The sequence below is a fragment of the Tilletiopsis washingtonensis genome (assembly GCF_003144115.1).
Source record: "Tilletiopsis washingtonensis strain MCA 4186 unplaced genomic scaffold FA09scaffold_11, whole genome shotgun sequence".
Classification (NCBI taxonomy): domain Eukaryota; kingdom Fungi; phylum Basidiomycota; class Exobasidiomycetes; order Entylomatales; genus Tilletiopsis; species Tilletiopsis washingtonensis.
The window spans coordinates 40,618-59,828 of record NW_020312008.1 but is presented as its reverse complement, the minus strand read 5'-3'; the positions used below and the strand labels follow the sequence as shown (position 1 = coordinate 59,828).

At 71.1% G+C, this 19,211-nt stretch overlaps 8 protein-coding genes across 8 annotated transcripts; 5 read left to right on the top strand and 3 right to left on the bottom strand.

Moving 5' to 3' along the window:
• The first annotated feature begins 167 nt into the window (after positions 1–167).
• On the top strand, positions 168–2,722 carry FA09DRAFT_329966 (hypothetical protein). The gene is made up of 4 exons (XM_025742412.1): positions 168–976; positions 1,069–1,115; positions 1,174–1,549; positions 1,604–2,722. The coding sequence occupies exons 1-4, from the start codon at positions 234–236 to the stop codon at positions 2,682–2,684; spliced, it is 2,247 nt and encodes a 748-aa protein (XP_025598081.1). The 5' UTR covers positions 168–233; the 3' UTR covers positions 2,685–2,722.
• Positions 2,723–2,976: 254 nt separating this feature from the next.
• On the top strand, positions 2,977–4,496 carry FA09DRAFT_283133 (DUF543-domain-containing protein; the record flags this gene model as incomplete). Its single annotated transcript, XM_025739842.1, has 4 exons — positions 2,977–3,024; positions 3,102–3,186; positions 3,754–4,031; positions 4,242–4,496. Coding segments are annotated over 4 exons (666 nt in total), but the record flags the coding sequence as incomplete, so codon positions are not given.
• A 1,200-nt stretch (positions 4,497–5,696) lies between these two features.
• On the top strand, positions 5,697–8,140 carry FA09DRAFT_27287 (hypothetical protein). Its single transcript, XM_025739803.1, has one exon. The coding sequence runs from the start codon at positions 5,813–5,815 to the stop codon at positions 8,009–8,011; it is 2,199 nt and encodes a 732-aa protein (XP_025598079.1). The 5' UTR covers positions 5,697–5,812; the 3' UTR covers positions 8,012–8,140.
• A 14-nt stretch (positions 8,141–8,154) lies between these two features.
• Positions 8,155–11,546, bottom strand: FA09DRAFT_329964 (hypothetical protein). The gene has a single exon (XM_025742411.1). It carries the CDS (start codon positions 11,213–11,215, stop codon positions 8,207–8,209), a length of 3,009 nt encoding a protein of 1,002 aa, XP_025598078.1. The 5' UTR covers positions 11,216–11,546; the 3' UTR covers positions 8,155–8,206.
• Positions 11,547–11,926: 380 nt separating this feature from the next.
• Positions 11,927–13,437, top strand: FA09DRAFT_329963 (ubiquinone biosynthesis O-methyltransferase). The gene is made up of 3 exons (XM_025742410.1): positions 11,927–12,323; positions 12,375–12,678; positions 12,738–13,437. Exons 1-3 carry the CDS (start codon positions 12,229–12,231, stop codon positions 13,389–13,391), a joined length of 1,053 nt encoding a protein of 350 aa, XP_025598077.1. The 5' UTR covers positions 11,927–12,228; the 3' UTR covers positions 13,392–13,437.
• FA09DRAFT_329962 (NAD(P)-binding protein) lies at positions 13,368–14,830 on the bottom strand. The gene is made up of 7 exons (XM_025742409.1): positions 14,575–14,830; positions 14,351–14,519; positions 14,191–14,296; positions 13,947–14,128; positions 13,663–13,888; positions 13,530–13,609; positions 13,368–13,474 (listed from the first exon to the last, which is right to left on the bottom strand). Exons 1-7 carry the CDS (start codon positions 14,696–14,698, stop codon positions 13,456–13,458), a joined length of 906 nt encoding a protein of 301 aa, XP_025598076.1. The 5' UTR covers positions 14,699–14,830; the 3' UTR covers positions 13,368–13,455.
• A 169-nt stretch (positions 14,831–14,999) lies between these two features.
• On the bottom strand, positions 15,000–16,779 carry FA09DRAFT_329961 (hypothetical protein). Its single transcript, XM_025742408.1, has one exon. It carries the CDS (start codon positions 16,655–16,657, stop codon positions 15,050–15,052), a length of 1,608 nt encoding a protein of 535 aa, XP_025598075.1. The 5' UTR covers positions 16,658–16,779; the 3' UTR covers positions 15,000–15,049.
• Positions 16,780–17,963: 1,184 nt separating this feature from the next.
• FA09DRAFT_329960 (hypothetical protein) lies at positions 17,964–19,098 on the top strand. Its single transcript, XM_025742407.1, has one exon. The coding sequence runs from the start codon at positions 17,995–17,997 to the stop codon at positions 18,943–18,945; it is 951 nt and encodes a 316-aa protein (XP_025598074.1). The 5' UTR covers positions 17,964–17,994; the 3' UTR covers positions 18,946–19,098.
• The last annotated feature ends 113 nt before the right edge of the window (positions 19,099–19,211 follow it).

Sequence of the window (19,211 nt, the reverse complement as noted above, 5' to 3'; positions counted from 1 at the left end):
GCTCCCGCCCGTGGCGCTGCCTGGCGCTGCAGGGGTCAGCAAGGCGGGGTGTTGCTCCGCCGCTGCGTGTTGGTCGCGCGAAGGCGCAGGGCGGTCGAGCGTTCCCACGCCCGCAGGCCAGATGCGGCAGCACACGCCTGCGCCCGCGTGATGCATCCTCCTTTCGTCCCACATTCAGCCCCGTCACACTCCTCACTCCGTCTCCAGCGCAGCGCTGTGCCGTCCACGCCGCCATGGACAGCCTGTCCGGCCATCTGGCGGCGCGCTACACGCCCAGCGACGCCAGTGGCTCGCAGCCCGCCTTCGACAGCGGCACCGAGCCAGCGGTCATCATCGAGCCGCGTCGCGTGTCCGGCCGCAACCACGCACAACAAGCGTCCGTCGTCGGGCGCATGCGCAACAAGGATGGCGCGCCGCTCGCAGAGACCAGCGCCGAGGCGGCCAACGCTGCTGGGCCGTCCAGGCCCGCGCCGAAGCCGCGAGCGGGCAAGCCGGCGGACAACTCGTTCCGCAGCTCGGACGCGGCGCAGATCTTCGGCAGTGGTGCGGTGCCCACGCTTGGCCCAAAGGCACCGCCGAAGGCCGCGGCCAAGGCAGTGCCGAAAGGCACCTCGCGGCCCCGGCCGAAGCCAAGTGCCACCTCGCGCCGCTCGCCCGAGCCCGTCGTCGACTCGTCGCCGCTCGAGGAGCTTGTGACGACTGCGCCGGCGGACTACAAGCCGCGCTCGCCGTCGCCTATCCTCACAGACGAAGACGAGCCGCCGGCGAGCAAGTCCGGCGCCGGGCCGAGCTCGCAGCGCAGTCCGCGTCGCGCTCGCAAGAGCGCCATCCGCATTCCTGAGCGCAGCGGTGGGCCGCCTAGCTCGCTGGAGGAGGCGGCAGCACAGAAGCGCCGCGAGGAGGCGCACATGAACGAGGGCTTCCGCGTGGCGCAGCAGCTCACGATCGACATGGACCTCTGGAAGTCGCAGGAGAGGTGAGTCAGCATGCGATCGGCGCCTGGTGTGCATGGCGAGATGCAGTCGTCCTACGTTGCGGTGCTTCGAGACTGACGCATTCGTCTAACAGTGCTAGTGCCTCAGCGAGGAACGCTGCACTTCCAGAAGACGCCGAAGGTGAGCGCGATCCGCAGCGTTCAGAATGCCGCAGAGCTCTGATGCATATGCTGCGCAGAGCTCGAGCGGTGCCCGTGGTGCGGCGCCGAGCTGCCCGAAATTCCGTCACCGATGCTCCTGTTCATGCTGCAGCAGCTGCTCGACCACGCGCACGATCATCCGGGCCAGAAGATCAGCGCCACCAAGACGGTCAACGCGTGTCATCGGCACCACGACGAGCTCGTCACAATCCCCGCCGGCGTTGCCAAGGGCTGGCCGATGCGGCTGGAGGAAGCCGAACTCGTACAACGCGCTGCGCAGCTGGTGCCGGAGCTGGAGGCGCGTGTGCGCGATCCGACGTCGAGCGAGTGGTTCGTGCGCTGGAAGCAGCGTGAAGATGCACGACGAGGCGCAGGGCACGGCATTGAGGCGTTCAGCGACATGCAGGCTGGCTAGTGAGTTGCACACGACGACCACACGCTGCGCCTCTGCTGACGTCTCGGCCACAGCTATGGCGAACTGGGCTGGATCACGCTGCGCAACGTGCTCACCTCGCACTTTCTGCGCTCACCGCCGTCGCCCGAGCTCGACCTCGCGCAGGCCAGCGCTCGCATCGCGCCACTAGGCACACAGCACTTCATCGACGCCGTGCTGCTGCCCGAGATGGTCTGCCTGCTGATCCAGGAGGACTGCACCTGCTCGCTGGCAGAGGCCAAGGCGCTCAAGGACGAGTCATCGGCGTATGGACTCGCGGTCTTTCCGGCGGCCAGCGACGAGCACCAGGGCTGGGGCGCCGGCGATGGCGCATTCGGCGAGGCGAGTGCGAGCTCGCAGAAAGGCCCATTCAAGCGCACCTCTCGCACAAGCCGCGCCGCCGAGCTCGACCTACCTGCGGGCAGTCCGCCGAAGAGAGCTCGAGGCCCGGAGCACGATGCGGCGCCGTCGCTTTCACCAGCGACGCAGCGTCCGAAGGCGCGTCCTGCGGCCGCCTCGACAAGTGCGCAGGCCTCAGGCTCTGGCACGGATGTGCCATCTCAACAGGGCCCGCGGCGGCCTCGTCCGCGCGCCAAGGTGGCAGCCGTGGCTGAGCCAGAGGAGGCTGCGCCAGAGATGCCTTCGTCTTCGCAGCGCAGGCCACGCCCGCGCGCCTCGAACACGTCGCTCGACGCGCGCGGCGCCTCGGGCTCGCCGACGAAGAAGCGCATGACGGTCATGGACCTCGAAGTCGGTCAGGAGCCTTCGCCGTCGCCCAGTGCTCGCCTACAGCCGCGCACGGCCGAGGCGCCGCCGCTGCCGAGCCAGGCCTCCAGCGTCGTCTTTCTCGGCTCGCAGCCGCAGCGCGAGCTCGACACGCCGCCGCCGCCGCCGTCGCTGCCCGCCTCGCAGCGCTCGCTTGACGCCTCGGACGCCGAGCCCGACGATGCGGCGTCTGTCGTGCGTCCGTGCTTCCTGCGCGGCGGACGTGCGCCGCCTGGTGCGACTAGCGCTGCGGGCGACGACACGGGCGTGTTCTCGGACAGCAGCGAGCTCAGTGACGCCGATGCGTCGGGCGAGGAGGACGACGCAGACTACTACTCCGTGCTGCCGTGAGGGCATGCGTGACGCTGCAATGACACCCTTAGTAGCTCATGCTGGTGCTGTGTGCTTCGGGGCCGATGTGTGTGACTGGGCACGCGCGGATGTGCGGGCGCCCGATGTGGAGGCGCGGATCGGGACGCGCCGCCGCACGTGACGCACCGGCCGCTCCCGGCGCAGCCAGGCACAAAGGCTGGGCTGGCGCCGGGCCCCCTGGCGGCGGCGCGGCGCGCGTCATGCGGTCGCACTCGGCCAGACCTTCTCGACCCCATCCATCCCGCCCCACTCCGCAACCATGGCCGCCCCGTCGTCGTCGTCGCCGCGCATCCCGTCCGAGGACATCATCTCGCAGAAGGTGCGCCTGCTGTGCCTGGCGCGTGGCCGCCGCCGCTTCTGCGCAGTGTGACTGACTCGGTGCGACTCGGCGCACAGACCGACCTCTGCATCAGCAACGCCATCGTCAAGACGGGCGCGGGCTTCGGTGTCGGCGTGGTGCTCTCGGTGCTGCTCTTCAAGCGTGAGTAGTGCGCGGTCACAGCAGGCAGCGCGGCAGAGGGTGCGGCGGGCGGAGCGTGCGCACGGGCCGGACGAGTGCTGAGGTGGAGGACAACGGAAGGGAGCGGACAGGAAGGGCCGGCATGGCGCCTGTCTCGAGGCAGAGCAGCAGGTCATTCGTCGCTGCAGCATCACGAATGCGGGCTCCGCAAGCTTGTCCAGACCACGCGCCCGGTGCGACCGCTGCGAGGCTACAAGGCTGGCCAGGCAGGCGCGGACGGGCTCGAGACATGGCTCAGCTTGCTGCGCCGGTGCCTTGTGCCCTACAAGGCGCTATGCTGCAGCCAATTTGCAACTCCAGGCGCTCTGCCAGGTGCAGCCTGTGCTGCCTCGCTCGCGCTCTGCGCATTCATCCAGAGAACTCGGTGTCTGGCGCCTGCGCCGCACACCGCTCCCGGTTGGCGGTACCGCAGCTTGACTGTGTGGCCCAAACTTGACCCGTGCCGCTCTTCGCGCGGCCTGCTCTTGCCGATGTCGCTCTTCGCGCGGCCTGCTCTTGCCGCTGCCGCTGCTGACTTCTGCCTCGCAGGCCGCGCATTCCCCGTCTGGCTCGGCACCGGCTTCGGCCTGGGCTCGGGCTACACGGACTGCGAGCGCAGCTTCGCGCCCGTCGCCGTGCCGGGCGTGCGCATCGTGCCCTCGTCGTCGCCCGAGAAGGGCAAGGCGCCGGCGACGACGCTCGAGCGTCTCTCGCAGAAGGCCGGCGAGGGCTTCGGCGCACTCAAGGAGAAGGCCAAGGACGCGTCGAGCGAGGGCGTGTCCAAGGCCAAGGAGCTCAAGGAGGAGGTGGCCAGCAAGGTGCGGCAGGTCTAGAGGGCCCGTTCATGGCATTGTGGAGGCGGCCGCGAGGGGCATGGAGCAGCGGGGTGCACCTGCTGTGCGTGCACCACCACATCTGCCCTGCGTCACCGAGCTCGACTCTGAATGACAACCACGTGACGAGCCCCTGGCGTGTCGAGTGTTGCGTGCCTCCACTCGGTGTTCTGGGCAGCGCGCCTTACGCCGCTCTTCTCGCAGTTTCTTCCGCGGCCATTGCTGCTCGAGTCGGCATCGCCGCCGCCGCACGCATCTGCCGCGGGCACGCTGCCGGGCGCCGACTGTCTCTCGTGCCGTCTGACGGGCGCGGCCACGCTCTCGGCGCTGGGCCTCTACTCGCTCAAAGAGGCGCACGCGCTCGGCACCTTTGCACGCACGCGCACACGCAGCCCACTGCGCGCCTACTCGCTCGTGACGTTTGCACTGGCATGCTTCGGCGGCGCGTACGTGCGCATGCAATAGCCACATCTGGCACGTGCCGCTCTCATTCTCTCGCAGCTGCGTCTCGGCGTCCGAGAGGCGTCGATGTGGCAGGCGAGCCCTGAGGCCCAGCAGGCATGGGCCGATGGGCGCACCACGTCGCCAAGCGCGCGCCGGCCATGGCTCGGCGTCGGAGGTGTTGGACGGGCGCGGTTGCGCCTCACGCGGCGGTCTCGCTCGGCGAGCGCGGCAACGTCGGTGCGGCAGGCTCTATGCATCGATGCACGGCGTGTGTGTGTTGCACCTGTCACAGGGCCGAGAGAAGCTCTGGCAGCCGGCCCGTGCGCCTTCGTTACCACAGCAGACGGCGCTTCCATCGGCGGCGGCACCGGGCAGCGAGCTGATCCCACGCTTCGGCGGCCGTCTGTTGGGCGAGGCGCCACGCCGCGCAGAGCGAGATGAGCAGAGAGGCGCCGCGGCGCACCGTACGCATGCGGTCGCGGCGGGCGCGCGCGACTCCCGCACGCGCGCGCAGACAGGCGGCGCGCCCGTGTCTCAGCGGCGCCGGCGATGCGCGCCGCATGCGGTGCGGCGAGACACTCGCCAGCGCCTCGCCTCGGCCCCCTGGCACCCCTCCTCGACGCAGCCGGGCCGGTGGGGCAGACGCTTGCGGCCGCAGCGTTGCTCGGCGCTGCCGCAGCAGCAGCTCAGCCAGCACCGCTGCCCACTGCGGATGCAGGCCGTGTCTCGCTTGCGGCGTGCACCATCCGCTCGCCAGGCGCCCAGCACAGCACCGCAGCACGCGTCCATGCGGAGGCCCTTACCCAGGCTAGCACGCCTGCGATGCATGCGTCGCCCTCGCTGCGGCGCTCCGCCCCTCGCCGATGCTGGATGCAACCATGTGCAGGCACTCCGCCACACGCTGCCTCGCTCAGTGCAGTCAATAGTCCGGCATTCCGTGGGTGCCGGAGGCCAGGCCGTCGCGGGCGCAGTCGCGCGGCAGGAGGCCGGGTCGCATTGGGTGCAGCCCTCGACGTTGTTGATCCTGGCATCCCGGCAGGACAGACGTCGCATGGCTCGATCTCTACCTGCCCATTGCACTTCTCTCGGCGCCGTCTGAATCAGCAGACGCCGCCAATCCCTCCGCCGAGCCGTCTCCGCCCGCTCCATCCTCGTCGACGTCCGGAATCGTTGGGCAAGCTGCGGCGTGCCAAACGTTGCCGGCACCCTCGAGCTGGCATAAGAAGCAGGACAGGGTGCCGCCGGGCCTGCTCCACTCCCCCCAACCATCGTCTGCGCAACCCATCCTCCCACCTGCCCCTCTGCGCCTGCCCTCATCCCGCCGGTCCACGATGCTCACCTCCCTCGTTCCGCGCTGGGCCCGCCGCCACGAGGCCGGTCCCGGAAACTCGCCCATCCGCCGCGGCAGCGAGGCGCTTGACTTTGAGTGCGCCGAGTCGGCCCACCTCACCTCGGCCCGTCGTGCCCGTCGCGAGGCCGAGATCGCCGCTGCCAACGCGCGCCTCGTTGCGCGCCTGGCCTCCAACCAGGCGCCGCACTCGCCGCAGCAGCCCCAGCACCAGCACCAGCACCAGCCGCAGCAGCAACAGCAGCACCACCACCACCACCAGCAGCTGTCCGCCTCGCCGCCGCACGGCCTCGCTCCGACGCGCCCCTCGCTCTCGCGCTGCGACAGCCGCGCCAGCGACGGCACGGCGTTCAGCGAGGTGCCGAGCTGGAAGTTCCAGACGGCCGTCAAGGTTCACGCCGTGCTGCCGTCGGCCGTCGGCTCGGCGCCGGCGCAGCACGTCGACATGCGGCCCATCTCCAACGGCAGCTCCTCGTCGAGCTACGTGACGAGCCAGTCGCAGGCGTCGGGCGTCAGCCACCTCGACAACTACCGCCAGCGCTTCTCGCGCCTGCCAGCCGGCGCCGCCGCGGCGGGAGCAGCCGGTGCGGCGGCGGCCGCCAACTCGGGCATCCAGTGGGCCGACCAGCCCTCGCAACGGCCCATCTCGGACGCCAGCATGAGCGCACGCAGCTCGGGCCGCAGCGGCAGCAGCGGCTACTCGTCGTCGGCCTACTCGTCGCCGCCGTCGTCGTTTGAGTTCGACGAGGAGCCGCCGAGCCCCGTCGAGGCCGTCAAGCCGACGCTGCGCAGCCGGCCGTCGCACGGCGCCCAGGTGCCGCCGCCGCTGCCCGAGGACGCACAGAGCAAGCGTGCCTCGTACACGACGCCGGCGCTGCCCCGCACCCACAGCCACAGCCGCTCGACGACCTCGCTGCCGAACCGCAACGGCCGCGACAAGTCGCGCTCCGGCAGCCCCGTCGAGGCGCCGCCGCTCTCGAGTGCCCAGGCGGCCGTCGATGCCATGGCGGCGCTGCAGCACGCCACCGAGGTCGCCGCCAGCTCGCGGCGCGCGCCCAAGCCGCCAATCCCGGCGCCCATCCTGCAGCGCCCGCCGCCCATGCCGGCGGCGACGGACGCCATGAATCGCACGCCGAGCGCCTCCTCCAGCGCCAGCTCCGTCGACCCCTGGGTGTACGACAACCGCAGCACAGCATTTGCGTCTCTGACGCGCGGCCCCAACGACGCCTCGCCGGCGCCGTCGACGACGTCGTCGGGCGACCCGTGGATCCAGCCGCAGCGCTCGCAGCCGCTGCCGCTGCTCGACCCCTTTGCCGTGCAGGTCTCCGGCCGTGCCGCACGCCCGCAGAGCGGCATCTACCAGGGCTTCACGTCGGCGTCGGGCGTGTACGAGCGGCGCCCGTCGACGGTGTACGACACGCTCTCGGCCGCCGCTGGCCCCGCCTCGCCCAACGACGGCCGCTCCAAGTTTGTGCGCGGCCAGTACACGCAGCCCACCATCCTGCGCCGCCGTCCCGCCGCCGAGGAGGCTGCTCGCCGCGACTCGGTCTCGCGCAAGCCGCTGCTGCGCACCAAGAGCCAGGGCGCCGCCGAGGCCGCCCCAGCAGCGCCGACGCCGAAGGCTGCCAGCCGTGCGGCCTTCTCGCGCATGAACACGGCGCCCACGGCGCAGTTCCCCATCGCGACGGGCGGGCACGACGACCTGCCGCCGTCGCCGATGACCACCACCAAGGCGCTGCCTCGCACCGCCGGCCCCACGCAGCCGCTGGCGCTCGTGGCCAAGCAGCGGCGCAAGAGCATCGGCGCGCTCGACATGCCGCCGCAGATGCCGCCGCCGAACCACCCGCCGCCGAGCATCTTCTTCCCGGGCGAGCAGGACTACAGCTTCGGCCCCGCGCCCGCCGCCGGCGTGACCTCGGTGCACAGCAGCAGCTCGCACGCCTCGACGCCGCGTGCCAACACCACGCCGCACGCCTCGCCGCGCCCACAGCACCAGCCGTCGCAGGCCTACTCGCCGCAGCCGCAGCAGCACGCATTCGCCCCCGTGCAGCAGCGCTTCGACGGCTATGCGCCGCAGCCGCAGCAGCCGTCGTTTGCGGCGTCGCGCCAGCGCGTGCAGAGCAACCCGACGTCGCCGTCGGCGCTGCGCCGTGGCGCGCCGGCGTTCGGCTGCGCCTTCTAGATAGATAGATCCCTCTCCTGTCCCCTGTCACCTGCTCCTGCGTGTCCATACGAGCTGCTCCTCGGCGCCCATAGGCTGCCACCTGTATTAGTACCTGCGCCTAGTCAGTCAATCACGCATCTCTGCCAGTCATCACGAGTGTGCGAGGGAGAGGGTGGGGGATATATTGCAGAGCAGAAGCCGACACAAGCCACATCAGAGACGCACGAGACAGCGCTCCTCCTCGTGCACGACCTCCTCGACAACGAGGATGATGCCGCTGGGCGCCGCCGGTGCCGCGGCGCCCGAGACCGCACGCACCGTCGAGGAGCGCGTGGCGCAGCCGACGTTGAGGCCGAGCTTGGCGAGTGCCTGTGCCGTCGGCTCCGTCTCCGGCACGCCCGTGACGCCGCGGCGGCGCTGCGAGTGCGAGCGCGCGACGAAGAGCGTCGGCAGCGACGCCGAGGCGACCATGCCGTGCGAGCGCGGCGCGGGGGGCGCCGACTGCGCCGACGTGGGGCGCGATGGCTTGAGGATCGACGTCGGCGAGAGCAGCGCCACGGACGGCGCTGCCGAGCGCACGACCTCCTGGCTGAAGCGCACCGAGCGCGGCGACGGCGCAGCCAGCGAGCCGGACATGGCCGACGAGGGCCGCTGCGCCGAAGGACCAGCGACACCGGCGGCGGCAGCGGCACGCAGGAAGGCCTGCTTCTGGCGGCATGCCTCGCGCACCTCGGCCATGGCACGCGGGCTCAGCACGCCCGCGGGCGCCGTCGACGGCAGCAGCTCGGAGCGCGAGCGCGACATGCCCGCCGCGTTCTTGGCCGCACCGCCGCCGAGCAGCTCGAGTGCCGAGACGGAGGGCACGGGCACACGGCGCGGACGCGGTGCGCCTGCCAGCGCATCGAGCTGCGGTGCCGAGGCGGCCGTCGGCAGTGCGGCGGCAGGCAGCGCGGCGGCCGTGCACGGTGCCAGCTCGGCCCTGGTCTCCTGCCAGAAGGCCTCGGGCGAGTTGCGCGAGGGTGCCACGACCTGTGCCCGTGCCTCGGCGACGGATGCCGGCTTGCACTCGAGCGAGCTGCGCCGTCCCGGGATAGAAGGACGCGGGCTGGCGGCGCTCGTGGGCGAGCCGGACGGGCGGCGCAGCTGCAGCACGATGACCTTGGGCGGCGTCTGGGCGCGGTCGACGGCGGGACCGGCTCCGCCGAAGAACGTCGAGCGCCGGGTGCCGGGACGCGGGCGCGAGAGCACGCTGGCTGGCGCCTCTGCGGCGGGCACAGCACCGGCAAAGCTGGCGCTCTTGAACATGTGCGACGGCGCCGTGCTGGCCGACTGCAGCAGGCGCGCATCCTCGGTGCGCGATGAGGCAGGCGCGGGGCACGAGGCCGACGAGAGGAGCGCCAGTGCCGGCGTGGAGCGGGCGAAGGGAAAGGCGCCCGGCGTCGGCGTCGGGCTGGGCAGGTGCTCGAGCGGCGCGGGCGTCGTGGGCAGGTTGAGCTCGGCGTCGTTGAGTGCCGGGCTGAACACGCCACACGCCACCGTCGATGCCGGCGACGCCTCCTCGACGCCGCCGTCGGCGAGCAGGTAGCTGAACTCGGCCAGCATGCCGGGCGAGCCGGGCTGCGCGGCCTCGCCCTGCTCGTGCGCGACCTCGGGCGTGACGAGCTGCGGCGTGCAGGGCGCGGCGAGCGGCGTGAGCAGGCTCGTGTGGAAGAGCCGGTCGATCTCGACGGGGCTGAACGCCGGCGCCGGCTGCCGCTGCAGCTGCTTTGTGCCGTAGCCATGCATGCTGTGGACGCCGTGCGACGTCGCCGACGAGGCATCGCTGGCGCCCGAGCTGCTAAACGCCGAGCGCGGCGAGGCGAGCGACTCGTCGCTCGAGGCGCCCGAGTCGGCGGCGAGATGGCCGCTGAGGATCGGGCTGTCGGCGGTGAGCGTCGAGGTGACGGTGTTGCTGCGGCTCAGTGCCGACTGCGAGGCGACGGGCGCACGCCAGAAGGCCGCCTCGTCGTCCTCGCTGTCGCTCTGCAGGCGGCCGGTCCAGCTGTGCCCAACCTCGGCGCTGAGCGGCCGCTCGTCGTCCGAGGTGCCGTAGCTCTGCGTCAGGTAGGCCGCCGCCGACGTGTACGCCTGGCTGGCCGGACGGGCGACGGCGACGGGCGCCTCCGTCTCCCACTCGCAGTCGCTGCCGAGGCCGCAAGCGAAGGCCATCTGCTCGGCCAGCGACGGCGCGCGCGTCTCGCTGAAGTCGGCCGGCAGGCGCAGCAGGCCAAACGAGGGGCGCTGCTGCGTCGGCACGAGGGGAAACGGGTACTCCTCGGGCTCCTCCTCGTCGTCGTCGTCGTCGTTGGCTGCCGGCGGCGGCGCGGGCTGCGAGACGGTGCGGCGCTTCTGCAGCGCCAGCGGCGCCGTGCGCGGGCTGCTGGCCAGCGCCGGCGACGGCAGCGAGCTCGAGTCGGGGCTCCAGCCCTGCGCGCCCGTGAGGCCGCACTCGTCGCTCGACGACGCCGCGGCGAGCGGGCTGAGGCCGTTGACCCACTCGGTGGCGTCCTGCGCCCACGCCGGCGACGGCGGGATGCGCAGGCGCGGCATGGGGCGCCGGTGCAGTGAGGCGAAGCCGTTGCCAATGTCGCCGAGGCCGAGCCCCATGAGCCCGGCGGCCGGCGGTTCGGGAAAGGCAAACGTCTCGGAGCGCACGCGGCGGCCGTGCACGGCGTGCGGCGCGCGCAGCCGCGGGACGCGCAGCTTGGACGGCAGTGGCGGCGTCGGGGCGTCGGGCGACGAGAGCAGGCCGGCGTCGAGGAGGCCGGCGGGCGAGTGCAGCACAAAGTGCATCGGCGCTGCGCCCTGCTGCGGCGGAGGGGAGAGCGGCAGCGCCCGACGAGCGCGCGGCGGCACCCGTCCCGACGACACGCGCCGCCGCTGCGAGCCCGAGCAGCGACGAGCAGACGGCAGCACATCCACCGGCGACGGCCGCGACACCTGCACAATCAACGGCCGGTCCGCCATCGAGACACGGCGCGGCGCCGGGCGCTCCGCCGCCACGTCCGCCTCGCCGCTCTCGGAGAGCACGCGGTAGCCGCCCAGCGGGCCGCCGGCGGCGGACGGGCGCCGCGGCGACGAGACGGAGTCGCCCGACGTCTTGGCGAGCACGAGCGGCTTGAGGCGGCGCGCCGGCGAGATCTGCGCCAGCGCGTCGGCGGCAACAACGGGCGAGGCGGCCATGGTGAAGGGAGAGGGTGAGGGGACTAGAGGACAGGAGAGGCCGAGAAGAAAGAGAAGCGCACGCCTGCCAGAGGCGACGCGGGAGGATTAAGAATGAGAAGCGAGAGCGACGAGACGAGAGGTGGAAGCAGCGTCAAGCTGTCCGTGTGGAGTGGGGGCTGGCCGGAGGGAGGTGGAGCGCAGGCAAGAAGGACGATGGCGCGCACGAGGGACTCTTAACGCAACCGCACCCTGGCGGCTGGAGCAATGCAGCGGCCGTCCTGCATGGACGCTGGCGAGGGCGTCATGGCGTTGGCCAGCGAGGCGTCGCCCCAGCGCCGCTTGGCAGGCGGGGCGCAGCGGTGAGGAGGCCGGACGGACGGCCGCGGCGGCGCCATGCGAGCGCGGCCTGGCGCGGCACGCGGCGTAGATGTTGACGGCGCCGCCTGCCGTGCGCCATGCCGAGCTCTGCGTGGCGCGCCCAGCGAGACAGGCTGCGGCGGCGACTTTGCCCGCTGTGCAGCTCCTCATGCACACCTGCCGTTCTGGGACAGCAGAGATGCCACAAGGATAGCCGAAGCGTGGTCAGACAGGACACAGCCTCCGAGAGGCAGGCGCGCGCCAGGGGCCTCCGAGGCGGTCGCTTACGTAACGCGCTTGCCTCAGCGCCGCCCGCGCGAAGAAGAGACGCCGGCTCGAGCGCGCCTGGCTTCTCGCTCCTCCACCACCACCGCCGCCGCACCCGTGAGTAGCTATGCCGCACTTGCTTCGCAGCAGGGCCGAGAGGATGAGACACACGCTGGCACCAGTCCGACCCTTCATGACGGATGACGCATTCCCGGCCGCCACCTATACGCAAAGGCGGCCCTGATTCCGCTCTGCTGCGCCGCACCCTGCTGTGTCTGCGGTCGTCGCTGACCCATGCTCTTTGCCGTGCTGCAGTCTGCCTCCCTTCTCCCACCACTCTCTGTACACTACCGCCGCCTCTACTGTATCACCCACGCATTGCATCTTTCTCCTTCTCTCTGCCGACCATGTCGCGAAGAGCCGCAGCAAGCCTCGTCGCCGGGCCCAGCCGCATTCGCCTCGCTGCACCATGCCGGCTGCCACGGCCCGCCGCATGCTCCTCGTGAGTGGTGCCTGTCGGTGCGGCCAGGCAGCAGCTGATGCCTCGCTGCAGGACACGGCACCTCTCCTCCACTGGCGGCGGCGGCGGCTCCTCGTCGCGCGACCCGGCGTCCGAGGCGCACTTTTCCAAGCTCTCCAGCACGTGGTGGTCGCCGTCGGGCGAGCTGGGCCTGCTGCACGCCATGAACCCGGTGCGCGTGCGCTGGGTGCTCGACAAGCTGCGCGCCGTCGATGCGTGGGACGCGGCGGTGCGCGACGTGCGCGAGGGCCGCAAGGGCAGAGAGGAGCCGGAGGAGCAAGGCCTGCGCGGACGCGAGACGCTCGATGTGGGCTGCGGCGGCGGACTGCTGACCGAGGTGAGTGATGGGCGCGGCAGTGGGACGAGCGCAGCCGCTCATGGCCGTTGCTGCTGCAGTCGCTGGCTCGGCTCGGCGCCCGCGCCCATGGCATCGACGCCACGGCGTCGAACATCCCCATTGCGCTGCACCACGCCTCGCAGGACCCGTCGCTGCCGCTCGTGGGCGCCTCAGGCCCGGCTACCGACGGCGCGTCGCTCTCGTACGAGCATACCACCGCCGAGGACCTGCTGCTGCGCCGGCGGGCCGAGTGCGGCGCCGGCAACGAAGGCTACGACGTGGTCTGCGCCATGGAGGTCATCGAGCATGTGGCGGGGCCCGGCGACTTTCTCCGCAGCCTGGCGCAGCTCGTGCGCCCGGGAGGGCATCTCTTCCTCTCGACGATTGCACGCACGCCGCTCAGCTACTTTCTCACCATCCTCGTCGCCGAGGACGTGCTGGGCCTCGTGTCCAAGGGCACCCACACGCACTCGCAGTACATCAACCCCACCGAGCTCGACGCCTTCTTCACGCACGAGATCCCCTGGCTGGGCCAGAAGCCCCGCGACGAGCTCGACGCGCGCACGCCGCACAAGATGCGCAGCGAGACGCGCGGCGTCGCCTACATCCCTTGGCGCGGCGCCTGGGAGCTGAGCCCAGACTGGGCAAAGGAGTGGAAGACGGAGCAGGGCAACTACTTCTACTACATCCGGCGGCCGCTCGAGGATGCGTAGTGGGCGGGGCGCGTTCATGCAATTACAATCGTACAGCTTGGTGCGAGGGGGAGAGAAAGAGAGTCTAGCGCGTGCAGGCGACGCTGTGCAGGCGGGATCAGCCTGGAGTGCGAGGAGCGCAGCAGCGTAGCCACTCACGCGCTGGTGAAGCCGCCGTCGATCGGCAGCACCGTGCCGGTGACGAACGTGTTGGTGGCCAGGAAGAGGATGGCCGAGGCCTGCCGCGCATCACGTCAGCTCCACCTCGCGCTGCACCCGCTGCGGCACTCACCATCTCCTCCTTTGTGCCCGTGCGGCCCGCCGGGTTGGCGTGGCCCGTCACGGCGCTCTCGTCGGTCTCGCCGTTTGCGCTGGCCGTGCCGGCCGTCATCTCGCTGGGGAAGAGGCCGGGCGCCAGCGCATTGACGCGCAGGCCAAGGTCGGCCGAGAAGGAGAGCTCGTGCGCCAGCATCGAGGTGAGGTGGTTGGCCGCCGCCTTGCTGCTGTTGTATGCGTAGCTGCGCGAGAGGAAACGTCAGTCTCGGCGGGGCGCTTCCGCAGTGTGGGCGGACGCACTGGTTCTGCGCCGTCTTGACGAGGCCCGAGATGCTGGTGATGTTGATGATGGTGCTCTTCCATGCCGCCTTGCTGCCGTACTGCGTCGGCGGCGCCTCGTTGCCCGCCGAGAGCAGCGGCAGGAAGGCCATCGAGGCGAACCAGAGGGCGTGGTTGTTGAGCGCAAACGTCTGGCTCCATGCCTGCGGTGTCACGCGTGTGTCAGCCAACGCAGAGCGACTGCTGCTGCACAGGCGCGCCTCACATCCATGCTCTCGCTGTCGAGGTGCACCTGCGACAGCTCCTCGGCGCTCATCTTCTTCTTGGCCTCGGGGTCGAGCTTGGTGCACGGGCCCTCGACGCCGGCGTTGCTGGAGAGGGTATTAGCTGCCTGCAGCACAGCACAGCACACTACCGCGCCTCACTTGATGAGCACGTGCACCTTGCCCTCCTTGTCCTTGACCTCGGCGACGAGGCGCAGCAGCTCGTCGCGCTTCGTCACGTCGCACGCGAACGGCACGAGGCTGCCGGGCAGGCCCTGCGAGTGCGTGCTCGACGCGCGCTCCAGCACCTCGGCGCGGCGCCCGGTGATGTCTGAGGAGTGAGGATGAGCCGCTGCAGCACAGCAGCGCACAGCACTGCTACTCACACACACGCGCGCCGGCGGCGGCGAGCGCCTTGGAGGCCATGAGGCCGATGCCGGTGCCGCCGCCGGTAACGACGCACACGGCGCCGGCGAGCTGGAAGAGGGACGAGGCGGCGAAGGTGGACATTTCTGCAGCTTGGATGGTGGGGGTGCGGAGAGAAGTGCGGCAGTGCCGGCTGCTGCACATGTGCCCCGCCGGACCGCTGCTTTTCGTTCTTGCCCCGTCCTTCCAGCACCGGCGCACCATGCAGGGTCGCTGTGCTGACGGGGAGAAGCACGGCTCGGCGATCTCGAGATCTCCGCGCACCGCTGTGGAGGCAGCGAGGCGGAACGCGGGGGGCTGACTAAGCAAGCGGCGCCTCACCTGCGCCCAAGCCGTGGCCTGTGCGCGCCGCCCGCCCGCTTCTCCTCTCACACCATCACAGCTGGCAGGCATCAGATACATTGGAGCAACACACAGCGCAGCAGGCGCGGCGTGTCATGGCGCCGACTCGGGCGGGACGAAGAGCTCGAACTGCGGCGTGCCCGCGTCGCGCTGCCGCCGGTACGCCGCGTAGCCGGCGTCGATGTCCGCCTTGGCCGCGCCGGCCACGCCAAAGTACACGTCGCCCAGCGCCAGCGTCTGGGCGCGCATGCGTGCAAAGTCGACGGCACCCTTGCCCCACGACGGCGCCCACAGCGTCCACGGCCCGCTGATCAGCGCCGTCGTGGGCACGAGGCGCGTGTGGAAATACGAGCCCAGCCCGGCGAACGATGTGTACATCGGCACCACGGCCGGGTTCGGCAGCCCGGCGCCGCGTGTGACGATGGTGCGGTCCAGGCGGCGCCGCGCCACGGCCGCCTGCACGGCGCCGACGACGGCGCGCATCGGCCCGACGCACCACAGCATCGCCTCGCCCTTGCCCGTGTAGCGCAGCTCGGAGCCGGGCTGCCCGCCGGCGCGCGCCACCTGCTCGACCTCGCGCGTGGCCATGTGCTCGACGGGCACGACGAGCGTCACGTTGTTGGACGCCAGGCCGTCGGCGACGGTGCGCGAGAAGAAGTCGGTGCCCTCGCGCGACAGGTGCAGGTGGCCCGAGTTGAAGGCAAACTGCAGCGTGCGCCCACGCTGCGACAGCGGCAGCGCAGCAAAGTAGCGCAGCAGCGCCAGCAGCGCCGCCCCGCCGTTCTCCTGCACGTACGAGACGCCGTCGGTGTGCGTCACGTACACGACCGTCTCGGGCGACTGGCCCGGCAGCGTGGCGTACAGGTTGCGCGTCGTGGTGCGGTACACCTGCGCCTCGACGCGCAGCGTGGCGCTGGCGCCGCGCCTGGCCGCCGCCTTGAGTGTCGCGCCCTCGTCGACGCCGACGAAGACGCCCGGCACACGGTACATCGTGCCGTCGTGCGGCGTAAAGGCGGAGCGCATGTAGCTGCGCGGCACGTCGTACGCCGTCACGACGCCTGCGGCGCCCGCCGTGCCGGCGGCGAGCATGTCGGCGAGCAGCTGCGGCGCCGTCGCGGGCCGCTTGTAGCTCTTCAGCAGCACCGAGGTGAAGTCGCCTGTGTTGCTGTAGGACGGCACCAGCACCACGCCGTACGGCAGCACGTTGCTGTAGTCAATGTCGCGCACGACGACCTTGCCCGCGGCGTTGTCTGCCGTGATGGGGGTGCCGCTCGGCAGGAATACGAGTGGCGCTGTGACGCCCTTGGCGCCCGTTGGCTTTGAGTATGCAATGGCGCTGGCAATGTCGAGCGACGCGCCGTCGACGCGCAGGCCGCCGGCCTGCTCGAGCGTCTGGCCCTCGAGCGGCTCCCAGCTGGTGAGGCCGTACTCGTGCGACGAGAGCGTGACGCCGGGGATCGCCTTGAGCTGCCCCTCGAACCAGGCGACCTTCTGCTTGTGCAGCTTGCCGCCCGGCATGCGCAGGCCGCCGGAGCAGATGGCGTCGACGTCGCGCTCCAGCTCCGCGGCGCTGGCAAACTTGCTGGCGTCAATGGTGAGCGCCTGCGGCTGCGGCGCAGCGAGGATGCCGCGCACGGCCGAAGCGCACACGAGTGCGATTGCGGCGCAGATGGTCCAGCGGAGGCTGTGGGGGAGGGACATGGTGCGGGTAGAGGTTGCACGGCGGCGGCTACTGCTGGAGACAGCGCCGCTTATGAGGCTTTCCTCCGCAAGGCCGGCCGGCGCACTCAGCCGCTGGAAACGTGAGTCGCGCAGCTTGCCCCGCCTCGTCGTTTGAGCCAGACGAGCAGCCGTGCTGAGCTTCCATGGCAGCCGCTTTGCCCAGGAGGCGTGCACAGCCCGGAGAGCCGGCCGGAGCTCCGGGTGCGGCGCCCGGAGCTCCGGTCGGTACCACGCTAGTGACCGCTGCAGCAGGCTCCGCATCTCATGTGGGGCGCACAGTGCGGAGTGCGCTCATCTGGGGCCCGAATAAGCATCGTAATCCGGATTCCGGATAGGCGATGCTGCGGCTGTAGGGGCAACGGCATGTCCTTGCATGCTCCGGTGTGCGAGTGAGAGCCGGCCGCAGCGGCACGGCGCGTTGAGCCCACGTCCGCTGCAGCCGTCCCACCACCACGGCCCTTGCTCGGCGCCGCGCGGCAATGCGCAACAGAAGCCGCTCGGACGCAAAGCTGCACTCGCCGCGACGATGGTGCGCCGCCGGCCCGCGGGTCCGTCGAGCCGCCTCATCAACTGCGAGTACTGCCGCACGAAGAAGGTCCGCTGCGACCGTGTGCAGCCCGTGCGTGCTCGGCCGGCACGCTCGCGTGGCACACTCCCGCACATGCTGAGGCCGCGTCCCGCAGTGCTCCTTCTGCGAGACGCACGGCGTGACGTGCATCTTCAGCGGCGCTCGTCCGCCAGCGCAGCGCTTGCTCGCGGCTGGTCCGAGCACGCTGCCTGCTGCGCCTAGCCAGGAGGCTGAGTTGCTCCGCCGCGTCGATGCGCTGACGGCCGATGTTGCCTCGCTGCGTCGCAGCACCCAGCAGCAGCAACCGGCGCCGCCGCAAGACTCGCCCGATCTGCACCGCGCGCTGCTGCCTGACGACGAGGTGATGCGCCACGCCCTCGCCTTCTACCTCGATCACATCAACGTCGGCTTCTACGCGCTCGAGCCAGTCGAGAGCCGGCAGAAGCTGGCTACGCATGCCGCACGCGGGCGCCCCGGCACATGTTACGGCAGCACCGGCGCACAGGGCATCGCGCTCGGCACGCTGCTGTGCGTGTACGCCATGGCGCTGTGTGAGGGCTTCCGGCCGCACAGCCCGCAGCGCGACTTCTCGACGCCGGCACCGGGCATCGAGGCGCTGCGCAGCGCTGGCGTGGCGCTGTATCGCGGCGCGGCGATGCACTCGCGCACCGACCTGCCGGCGCTGCGCTTCGCGCTGCTGCTCTGCGTGCTGCTGCGCGCTACGGGCGGCGCCCACGAGGCGCTGAGCATGTGTCTTGTCGACGTCGTGCAGCTGACGTACCGGCTGGGCCTGCAGCGCGAGCCTTCGGCGCGGCTGTACGGCGCAGCGCAGGCGCGCGACCGCCTCAACCTCTTCATCACCGTCTGCTGCCTCGACTGGGGCACCGTCGGCACGACCAAGGCGTTCACGGCACTGCGCGATGCCCCGGTGCTACAGCCGCTGCTCAATGGCCGCGCCTCGCCGCTCGAGGGCAGCAGCAGCGGTGGCGGTGGCGAGGTGCTGGATACGTACATGGCGCTCAAGTTCCGCATGGCGCGCTTCATTCTCCACGCACAGCGGCACCGCACGCATGCTGCAGAGGAGGGTGATCCGGCGGCGGACAGCATCAGTGAGGCCGCCCTGGCTCAGCAGCTCGAAGCGATCCACAAGCTGGCCGACGGTGTGCTCGAGGGGCGCGCTGCGTCGGGCGGCGATGCGGTCGAGGCGGCGCTGCGCCATGCGTCGCTCTCTGTGCTTCTCGCCATGCTCGCCATTGTGCACGGTCAGACGACGAGTCGCCTCGCAGACGACACCAGTGCGGCACTCGACGGCTGTGCCCAGGTGATCCGCGTCTTTGTGCAGCTCCTCGCCCGGCTGCTGACGCACTACGGCGTGCACACCAGCGCCGCGCTACCGCCCAGCTCGATGGGCGTCGAGTACCTCATCGCACAGCAGCCGGGCCTGTGGCGCTGTCTCTGGTTCCTGTTGCAGAATGTGGCGACGGCGGTGCGCCTCTTTCGCTCGCTGCAGCTGCACGTCCTGCTGCACGGCGCACCGCACGCCGGTGCCGCTGCGCCGCCGAGCGCCGACATTGAGCTGGTGGAGCACTGCCTGCGGGCGTTGCAGGCCGCCGGTATGCTCCCGGCCGCCGAGCCGGCTCCCGACGACGAGGAGCACTCGAGCTACGACGAGCTCGTTGGCGCGCTGACGTTCTTCTGAGCGTGCGAGACTGAGGCGCAGTGGTGCTGAAATGGCATCTCTTGACTGCATCTGGCCCGCACAGCGGACAGCGGTGCATGCCAGCACAACGAGAGCATCATGCGCCGAGTGAGCAATCCAACGACGGTGCTGAATGGCTCGGTAGGAGAGACAGTGCGGGATGGCGAGCATGGATCTCGCCGGAGGAGGCGCGTCTCGCTCTCTCGCTCTCGGCGGCCGCCGCGCGGCATGGGTTTAGCCGCGGCCGCCGCGGCGGCCGTCGGGCC

Coding starts and splice junctions, on each gene's coding strand:
- FA09DRAFT_329966 (XM_025742412.1), top strand. CDS start 234: ATGGACAGCCTGTCCGGCCATCTGGCGGCGCGCTACACGCCCAGCGAC. Junction 1,116..1,173: donor ACTTCCAGAAGACGCCGAAG/GTGAGCGCGATC, acceptor TATGCTGCGCAG/AGCTCGAGCGGTGCCCGTGG. Junction 1,550..1,603: donor AGCGACATGCAGGCTGGCTA/GTGAGTTGCACA, acceptor TCTCGGCCACAG/CTATGGCGAACTGGGCTGGA.
- FA09DRAFT_27287 (XM_025739803.1), top strand. CDS start 5,813: ATGCTCACCTCCCTCGTTCCGCGCTGGGCCCGCCGCCACGAGGCCGGT.
- FA09DRAFT_329964 (XM_025742411.1), bottom strand. CDS start 11,215: ATGGCCGCCTCGCCCGTTGTTGCCGCCGACGCGCTGGCGCAGATCTCG.
- FA09DRAFT_329963 (XM_025742410.1), top strand. CDS start 12,229: ATGTCGCGAAGAGCCGCAGCAAGCCTCGTCGCCGGGCCCAGCCGCATT. Junction 12,324..12,374: donor CGGCCCGCCGCATGCTCCTC/GTGAGTGGTGCC, acceptor GCCTCGCTGCAG/GACACGGCACCTCTCCTCCA. Junction 12,679..12,737: donor GCGGCGGACTGCTGACCGAG/GTGAGTGATGGG, acceptor TTGCTGCTGCAG/TCGCTGGCTCGGCTCGGCGC.
- FA09DRAFT_329962 (XM_025742409.1), bottom strand. CDS start 14,698: ATGTCCACCTTCGCCGCCTCGTCCCTCTTCCAGCTCGCCGGCGCCGTG. Junction 14,520..14,574: donor CGCCGCCGGCGCGCGTGTGT/GTGAGTAGCAGT, acceptor CTCACTCCTCAG/ACATCACCGGGCGCCGCGCC. Junction 14,297..14,350: donor AAGGTGCACGTGCTCATCAA/GTGAGGCGCGGT, acceptor TACCCTCTCCAG/CAACGCCGGCGTCGAGGGCC.
- FA09DRAFT_329961 (XM_025742408.1), bottom strand. CDS start 16,657: ATGTCCCTCCCCCACAGCCTCCGCTGGACCATCTGCGCCGCAATCGCA.
- FA09DRAFT_329960 (XM_025742407.1), top strand. CDS start 17,995: ATGTGTCTTGTCGACGTCGTGCAGCTGACGTACCGGCTGGGCCTGCAG.